The sequence below is a fragment of the Hyperolius riggenbachi genome, chromosome 1, assembly GCF_040937935.1.
Source record: "Hyperolius riggenbachi isolate aHypRig1 chromosome 1, aHypRig1.pri, whole genome shotgun sequence".
NCBI classification, from domain to species: domain Eukaryota; kingdom Metazoa; phylum Chordata; class Amphibia; order Anura; family Hyperoliidae; genus Hyperolius; species Hyperolius riggenbachi.
In genome coordinates, this window is record NC_090646.1 from 345,095,825 (window position 1) to 345,105,480 (window position 9,656).

Sequence of the window (9,656 nt, forward strand, 5' to 3'; positions counted from 1 at the left end):
ACACAAGAATTGCCAATATAGTAATCAATAGAACAAGTTTATTTACATAATCCAGCGGATAATGCAACACGTTTTGCAGGTGTGACCCCGCTTCTTCAGGCAATGAGTGTGGAGTACATAATACAGGTGAGAGACAGGTGGCTAAGTAAGACTTACATCAAAATCATAAAACAGAATATTAAAACATATCAAAATATATTGCTTATAGGTAAAGAGGTAAGTCCACCACTACCTCTTCAATTTTAAAACATTTTAGATATTTTTATCCTTTTGGCACCTTTGTATCCATACTACGAAAGTTTAAATCGTTTTTTTGTTGTGAAATGTGTATAGGTGTCTCCAAATGCCCACTAATAACTTATTAGTGACCAGACTAGTATAAGCTTTTGGTGTTTTTAAACGAACACTATCAAACCAAGTCTTATAAAATAACAATGTACGAATAACGTCTAAGTAGCTGTGTAAACATTTTCCTACTTTGCATGTTAAATATCAGAGGCAAAAGCTTTAATTCATTGTGTGTAGATTTTAGCTACGTTTCGAATGTCTCATTTGCAGAGGTAGATCTCTGCAGTCTAACATGCTAAGAATAGCGTAATATTAAAGCAGAGTAAGATGAAAAGCCTGTCAGGTGTCCGTTTTCACATACAAATGTTTATGTTGCCCATTCTGTAATACTACTTTTACTGACAATAAAGTTGAAAGTGAAAAAAAAATGTTTACATTGCACATACGTTACATTTCCTCTGCTCTCTGCAGACAATGCAGTCAGAGACACAGCAGCTGCAGTGCTCAGAGCTTTCTCTCACACACACAGGATTAACAAATACACTGTGAGGGAACTCCCCCTCCCCTCACGGTTTACACTGCCTTCAGATTAGAGCAGACTGCCCTCAGTTAAGAGTGAAAGGAATTTGATACAGTAAACAAAAGAGATAAGCAAATGAAATGTATACATCAGTATTTACCAGCACTTCAGGAGGACCTCTCTCAATCCCAAGTTAAATAAACATGTTAATCGATAGTGTTACTTTAAAATTAAGATACAACAGCTGTCTTTTTTATTTTAATGAAATTGGGTCATTAAATTCTCCATTGATCCCTATGATGGGTTAATCGTAAAGATCATTTTTTCTAAATGATTTCTACTACATACAAAATCATGTAAGATGAAACAGGAAGCAGAAGTAACACATGATCATGTGATGATCACCAAACAATCACATGTGAAGATGTTTACATTTCCTTCATCCAGATCTCTGTTAACATTTTCCATTTCTATTGATCATTTTACATGTTCTATTCTACCTAATTGAAATACCTCTAAATGTACATTTATACTTCATGCAAGCAGCTTAATAATGCCAGATAAAAATGCAATCAGTGCATTTTCAGTAGGAAGATGATGCTAAAGTGAAAAGAGTTTATGGTTTAAGGTTCGCCGAGGGCTTCTAACTGGCACACATAACAGCTTGTAGTTGAACTCAGATACATGGCAAAGATTGACCCATGTAGTGTGCTGCTGTGAAAAGTGGTGTGGCTTAAAGGGATCTGAGCACCTATGTCACAAATGATATAAAACAAACCTGACAATAAGAGAGGTTGGTATTTAGGGTGGGCCATTGTGCAAGGGGGTTGACAGACATTACTTACCTTTGGGGCGCTGCCTCCTTGCTTCTGTCTGCATTCAGTCCTCCATCTTCTTTAGGAAGACACAAAAGTGTTGCATTTTCAAAATTAATGGACCGATCGGGAATGTGCCTAAACCCCACTGCACTTCAAGCTGCGTCAGCAGCGGATCTGCCTGGAGAAGATGGAGGGGCACATACAGACAGAGCTAGGGAGCAGTCCCCATGAAGGTAAGTAATGCCTGTCAACCCCCCCAATGGACCACACTAGTTACTAACTTCCCTATGGTCAAGTACATTTATATATTTTGTGACATACAGTAACTGCTCAGATCTCTCTTTAAGCCATAATACTTTTCACAGCAGAATACTACATTGGTAAATCCCTATTCCCTATCCCACTGTCTGTATGTGCTCTTCCATCTTCTCCAGGCAGATCCGCTGCTGCAGCAGCTTAAAGTGCTGCGGGGGTGACGCACATTCCCTGTGATGTGAGTTTGAAATTGCAACACTTGAGGGTCTGCCCAGAGAAGATGGAGGACCAAATGCAGTCGGGAGCCAGAAAGCAGCCGCTCAAAGGTTTATCTCGTTAGATTGCTGACTGGACTGTCTTGCCTTGCTAGGGTAACCAGACTTGCTGAGCCAGCGGGCCTAACCAGGCTAGCAAGGCTTTCTTTGCTGTGGTACTTTGGCTAACTGCTATCAGTAGCGTAGCTACAGAGCCATGGGTCCCAATGCACATTTTGTTTTCACTGCCCACCCATCCCTTCCCTCACCATACTGAATCAAAAATAATCACAGATGCAGCGACCAAAACGGGCTTTCAAAGACAGACAGTTTATGAAAGGATTGTAAGCAGAGGTAAAGCAATTGTTAAAGTATACCTAAGATGGGGGAACAAGTTCTATTTTAGTTACCAGGGGCCTCTTTTAGCCCTCCAGCCTTATGCTGGGAATACACAATGATTGTTTTCAGCAGATTTACTTTCTGATCGTTTTTCCAAATGATTTTCTGATCGTTTTTCAGATCAGACCTGTCAGGAATGATCTATCGAGCCATCTGTCTGGCAAAAAAACTTGTGTATTCCCAGATGTATAGGTTCCTTGTCATGAGATGTAGTCTTTCAATGTTGCACCCTCTGCCACTGCTAGCTATGTAGCTAGGCTTTTATGCTTGCTATGCTGTGATCTTAAAAATAAACATTTATAAACCAATTCCGCAAATTAAAACATGTTTGTTGAGAAACATTTGTCACATTATTTGCTATGTCTAAATATTTGAGCACAGAGCTTATATCAACAATAAATTAACTATTTTTTCTCCTATTTGTCTCTCAGTTAGCAAACAATGTCACTGAAAGCAATAAAGTGAAGTTTGTAACATTACAATCTGAAGATGTAGACTTTGAGGCTGGTAGACTTTGCCTAGTAGCTGGCTGGGGTAAAATTAAAACTACAGGAAAGAAACCAGACAAGCTGTATGAAGTGATGGTACCAATAATCGACAGAAAAATATGCAATGGCAAGGGATACTACCAAGATGAAATCACTGAAAACATGATGTGTGCAGGAAGCCGTAAAGAAGATTCATGTGAGGTAAGTGTCTGCTTTTGCTTGCAGTAGACGTTCGGAGTACTGGAATGATGGGATGCAGGACTGGATTTAGCACTAGGCACACTAGACACAAGCCTAGAGATGCCAGTGTGCTGAGAGGTGGCTGTCACTGGTTTGCCAACCTGTGTTCACCATCTTGGGACTGCGTTGACATCAATGCCCTCAAAGCATAAAGAGCTGGATAGGCGGTGTGTATGTGACTGACTATCAAACCTGCCCATCCTGCTCTCTATGCTTTAATGGTGGTGACATCAGTGCAGTTCCAGGGTGGTGGGTGTAGGCATGCCAGGCATGGGAAGGGGTGGGGGCAGCCAGCCCGCTTGCGGAGTGGTTTGCCTGGGGGAGAAACCACGTTGCCGCCAGGAAGCATTTGCAGGTTCAGCAGAGGGCAGCATTTAGGGTGCCAAAGCTTCTGTGTCTATTGGCTCCCAATATGTAAATCTGACCCGGATGGAATGGGTTACATTTTCTTAAAGAAAACGTGCCCTGAAGGGACAACATATACACAGGGGCCCAAACACTTACAGTTGAATTGAATTATAGCACCAATGTGTAGTATTATGTTCCCTATAAAGATATCAGTAGTAGCACCATTGTTGATGTGATGTGACTGTCACAAGGAAGTATAAGAAAATGGTGGAGACGTTCATGTACAATCCCTATTGCTCACAGGAGAAACATTTCCTCTGTGGCCATCTATGCCTTAATACACCCTCAAGCCACACGGCACCACACCAGCTGTGCAGGGGAGATGGCTACATAGAGAATGATGTGGCTCTACAGTTCTGAATGGACCTGCTCAGCTGTCAATATGGGGAATACTGTAGGTCGCTGTATGGAGCTAACAAAGAGATCAGGAATAGGTGGGGGAGGAGATTGAGCTGGGATTCCATTGGTCACCCCTATCCCACCTTCAAATGACCCTGGAAGACTTGATTCATAAGAGGTGTGTGGAGTTGTATAATGTGACTGTAGCCCATCAAGAGATTTGCTGCAGGGCCACATGATATGTGGATACTCCCGTGCTTGGTGGGGCAGAGATGAGAGTGGAAGTAGTTAGGCTGGAGAATGATTGGCCTGAGTGATAAGATGCTCCTCTGCAAATAGTTCAGTTTTTTTCAATTACAGGCACTGTTTTGTGATTTGTGTTTTGCGAAAAAGCAATGGCCGCACATGTAAGTTTTTTCAGTGCTATCATCACATTGTATTTCAGATCATTTGCAAATCTGCATGTACAATTTTTTGTTGTAAATTCAGATGGTGGCTCTGCTTTTTTCTAAATGTGCGATTCTTGTGTAAATACAAGTCAATGGAAACACAGGAAAATCAAATTTTGTACAGAGAACCATATGTGAGTTTGATGTAAATTAGATGTATTTTTAAAGGAAACATCCAAGGAGTTAAAAAAAAATCCAGTTACCTGGGGCTTCTTCCAGCCCGTGGCAGCCGTCCTGTGCCCTCGCCGCAGCTCTGGAGGCTCCCGGTCTTCTCCGCTGCAGAACCCGACCTCGGCAGGTTGGGTTCCGGGTCGGCCTCTTCTGCGCTTCACCACGCTGGCCACGTGGTCCGGCCGACGTCATTAGGACGGTACTGTGCAGGCGCAGTAGTTCTGCGCCTGCGCAGTACCGTTCTGATGACGTCGGCCGGACCACATGACCCGCACCGTGGAGCGCAGAGGACGCCGACCCGGAACCCGACCTGGCTAGGTCGGGTTCTGCAGCGGAGAAGACCGGGAGCCCTCCAGAGCTGCAGCGAGGGACAGGATGGCTGCCACGGGCTGGAAGAAGCCCCGGGTAAGTGGATCTTTTTTTTTTAAACTCCTTGGACAATCCCTTTAATGTTAATTAGCTTTATTGGTAGTCATAAAAGATTTGCATTGTGATTTTTTGCATACAAATATATTTGAAATTCACAAAAGCACATAGGAAACTTCACCAATAAAATGAATGCAAACATTTTCAAATGCAGAAACATGTATGTAGAAAAAAAATCTCTGTATCCTCATAGCAGTTTACATTGCACTCTATGCAAAATACCAGTGCTGTTTGAGTTAAAGGGATACTTAAGCCACCTAAAAAAAATGTCACTTACCTGGGGCTTCTACCAGCCCCCTGCAGCCGTCCTGTACTCACACCGGTTCTCTATGATCCTCTGTTCCCCTGCCATGGCTTAGTTCCGGTTTCACTGACTGGGAGTTGGCTGGCAACTGCGCCTACGTGGCTCTGGCCATGCATATCCTTGCTCGCGTTCCCTTCCGCAACAGCGTTCTGCGGATGTGAACATGGGCAAAGATACGCATGGCCAGGACTGCGCAAGTTGGAGAAACCGAAACTAAGCTGTGGCTGGGGGAACAGAGGATCGTAAAGAACCGGTGTGGGCAGAGGACGTCTTTTTTTTTTTTTCTGTTGGCTTAAGTATCCCTTTAAATGAATACGTCAAAGCTAATCATGCAAGGAAACATATACTACTAGAGACCCCCAAAAGTGATCCTCTGGCATATTACATTTATCTCACAAGGTAAAGCTTCTTTCTATGCAGCCCTCCCACCACAGTTGCACTTCCTGTTGTCAATAATGGACACTCATTAACCAAAATATTAGTCTTAAAGGACTTGCGAGGCCAAAATCCGGCCCCCAAATGTAAAAAAGTTATCTACCTGTATGACTTTCTAAGGCACGGAGGACGCCGTCCGCGCCCTCCGTGCCGTTCCGCCGGGTCCCCGCCTCTCAATACGACCCCGAATGGCTCCCGACCCCACGGCCAGGGTCGGGCTCTGCTGCCTGTATAAAGATGGCCGCCGACCCTGGCCGCGGCTGCGCACTCCGCATGGCCGCTACTGCGGCTGCGCAGCACTAGGGCCAACCCCCCGATCCACGCAACAGGCTGTTTCCTGTAGCGTGGATCGGGGGGTTGGCCCTAGTGCTGCGCAGCCGCAGTAGCGGCCATGCGGAGTGCGCAGCCGCGGCCAGGGTCGGCGGCCATCTTTATACAGGCAGCAGAGCCCGACCCTGGCCGTGGGGTCGGGAGCCATTCGGGGTCGTATTGAGAGGCGGGGACCCGGCGGAATGGCGCGGACGGCGTCCTCCGTGCCTTAGAAAGTCATACAGGTAGATAACTTTTTTTACATTTGGGGGCCGGATTTTGGCCTCGGAAGTCCTTTAACACAGATTTATGTTTCAGCAATGCACTAAATACTTTAAAACAAACCTGAAAACAAACTTAATTTTAAAGCTTACCTGAAGTGAAAATGTAATAACCATAAATACCTCAGTAGTGGGAAGCCTTTGGGTAGTCTGGAGGCTTCCCTGATCCTCTTACATCCCAATGTTCCCGTGCTGGGTCACTCTAATTATAATTGACAAGGGCTTATCCAATATGGTGGCCACGCACAAAGTGCTTGTGCACATAGCAAGCAAAAGAGCTGTGGGCGTGCAACTTCGTTCTACTTGCACATGCTCAGTAGATTGAAGTCACTCATGCACTGCTTTTGTCCTCCATGCATGAGTACTTAGTTCTACTGACTATGCACTGAGCATGCCCAGTACGGAGAAGCTTGTTCAAGTATAGGAGCATGGCAACAAGAAGAAGATGGTCTGGGCCAGCACAAGGGGACTAGAAGAGGATCTGGGAACTACAGTGGTTAGTATCGAGTTGTTAACCTCTGCCTTGCCATGTCTTTGTTTTACAGCGAACCTGAACCCAGAACCTCCTCTCTGTTCTAAAAGATACGCAAAAGCATAAAAACCTTTAAAAAAACATGCCTTTGTTACAGCTGATACAAATCCTAAAATATATCTACACTGTTTCTACTTCCTGATTCATGGAAGTAGACATATTTTTAACATCCTGTGCTTTCAAATGAGCTTATCTGCCATCTCTGCCATGGCAGTCATGTGACACAGGGTAGAGATTAAATTACAACTTGTGATTATACACAAATGAGGGGAAATTAGACAGGCTAACCTCTCTAAATACATACAGGGTGCATTTCTCTATATTTTCCTTGTGTCCTGTGCAAGAGTTCAGGGTTACTTTAACCACTTAAGTACCAGCAATCTCTGCCCCCTTAAGGACCAGAGAGCACTGGTACAAGAAATGGCAGAACACTGACGAATCGCCACACATACCCGGCGCAATCGCCGTCACTGCCGCACGTTGGGATTCTGGGACACCCACTCTGCCGTCTCTATGAAGGCAGAATTCCTGTGAGCCAGTCAAGAGCTGCTTTCATTGGCTCCTGACCCTGTCTTTCAATGTAAGCCAATGGGAGTTGCTTCCATTGAAAGACAGGGCCAGGAGCCAATGAAATTGGCTTCTGACCCACTCACAGGGCTCTGTGACTACTAACTACTAACAGGGATCACACAATTCTTATGTACAGGATTTGTTAGATTCAAGAAAATCAAGAATCTTTTTTGGATTTGGATTCAAAGAAATTTGGGATTCATCCTATCTCTAGTTTTAAGGAAGACATTAAGATTGCACTAGATGGAGAGAGAGTGCACAAAAGTGGAGAGAAATGCAGCATGCAGTGTGCAGCCTAGGCGGGATGCTACAATGGGCTTCTTATGACAAACTGCATGCCTGTACAATTTTGAAGGCATAGACCAAATGCTTGCACTTATAAAGGTTCATAAAAGGAGCAGGAGAGGATAACATATTTATCAAGGTAGTGTACTGTAGCTACTGTACATCACTGCTTCCAATAATTTCTCTAACAAAACTGCCATCTTGCTTTATTATGCAAGCCTAGTTTAGCAGGTCTGTTTTTTTTACAAAGGTGATACTCTTAAACCATTACCTTTTGCTTGACAGGGAGATTCCGGGGGACCTTTACTGTGCACTCATGTACAAGAGGCTGTGGTGTCTTCTGGATTCCGTGTCTGTGGAAACGTTAAGCGGCCAGGCATCTATACCCGTGTCTATCCCTACATACCCTGGATCCATGGCACCATGCATAATGCCACAGTGTCTGCCAAAGAACATAATAAAGAAGAGAAAATCTAATTCAACCTCACACAATAAAGCCACACACTACATCCTTTTTTGTTTTATGCATGAATGTATTGTTGTGTTTAGAACATGAGTAATATATCTACCTACCGTGTGATGACAAAACTGAAAATAGAACATAGGTGGAATCAGTAAAATACTAATAAAGCTCTCAGCAGTCTTATCTGTATTGCTTATAGTAAAATTTAATCCACAGTGCTATTTGCAAAGTATTAAAACTTCTTTATTGTTAAAGCAACAAGCAAAATGTGTCTCCTGGGTCCTTAACCCTTTTTAAACCATCTACAATTAACATACATACAATTCACTACAGCGAATGAATATTAAATGGAAAGAGAAAATGTTGGGCCCAAAACAAAAACATGCGCTAGTTCAAAACTTAAAAATGATAAAAAATTAAAAATGATTAAATCAACTGTGAAAAAAATGAGCTTTCCACAACTATTAGGACAGTCTCCTGTCAAAAAACTGGAGGCATCCAGTCTATCAGAGGCAAGAGTAGTAATTCCATAAAATTGCATTGGTAATTGATGTATATGCATGCAGTCTCTTTGAATCCAAATGATACAGCCGCTATAGTAGATCCTGTGACATGTATGCAGTTCAAAGACGGCTGCTTAATCCTGCATAATCAAATTGCAGATCAGCTATAAACTGGGTCAACATTCATACATTACCCGTCCAGAGAGAATGGCTGGTTAGGTGACAGGTATCTGTGTCTCAATCCTCCACAAGAAGACGGCCGTTCCAACAAGCAGGGAGAGACTAGCGTTCGCGCAGCCCCAGGTATCTAGCGTTGCGCACGAATACTGAAGTGCCCGCTGATAGGGTACAGAATTGTGCTGTTCAAAGTGACGTCACTTCACACAAAGTAATGAATGGCTGACGTTTCAAGGGGTCCGCCCCTCTTCTTCAGAGCTGTCTGTTTCTGTGGAAACCTTAAGCGGCCAGGCATCTATAACCGTGTCTATCCCTACATACCCTGGATCCATGGCACCATGCATAATGCCACAGTGTCTGCACAAGAACATAATGCAGAAGAGAAAATCTAATTCAACCTCACACAATAAAGCCACACACTACATCCTTTTTTGTTTTATGCATGAATGTATTGTTGTGTTTACAACATGAGTAATATATCTACCTACCGTGTGATGACAAAACTGAAATTAGAACATAGGTGAAATCAGTAAAATACTAATAAAGCTCTCATCAATCTCCTCTGTATTGCTACCTATTCCTTCTTACAGTCACATTTCCACACTAGGTTTTCCAGGAAGCTGTGTAGACTATCATGAATTGTTTTAGATTTTCTTTAGTCAATACAAGGAAGAAAAAAGCAAAAAATGTCTGGCACTGTAGTTTAATGCAAAAAGCAGCAGGTGTACATGCATATCAGTGG

General features: G+C 43.4%; 1 protein-coding gene across 2 annotated transcripts in view; it reads left to right on the forward strand.

Moving 5' to 3' along the window:
• The window catches only part of LOC137512291 (serine protease ami-like), a 32,915-nt gene extending 24,498 nt beyond the window's left edge, over window positions 1-8,417 (forward strand). For both annotated transcript variants that reach the window (XM_068234045.1, XM_068234046.1), the window contains exons 4-5: window positions 2,966-3,223; window positions 8,057-8,417. In XM_068234045.1, the coding sequence (XP_068090146.1) occupies window positions 2,966-3,223; window positions 8,057-8,248 (450 nt within the window). In that variant the 3' untranslated portion in view covers window positions 8,249-8,417. The remainder of the gene's footprint in view (window positions 1-2,965; window positions 3,224-8,056) is intronic.
• The last annotated feature ends 1,239 nt before the right edge of the window (window positions 8,418-9,656 follow it).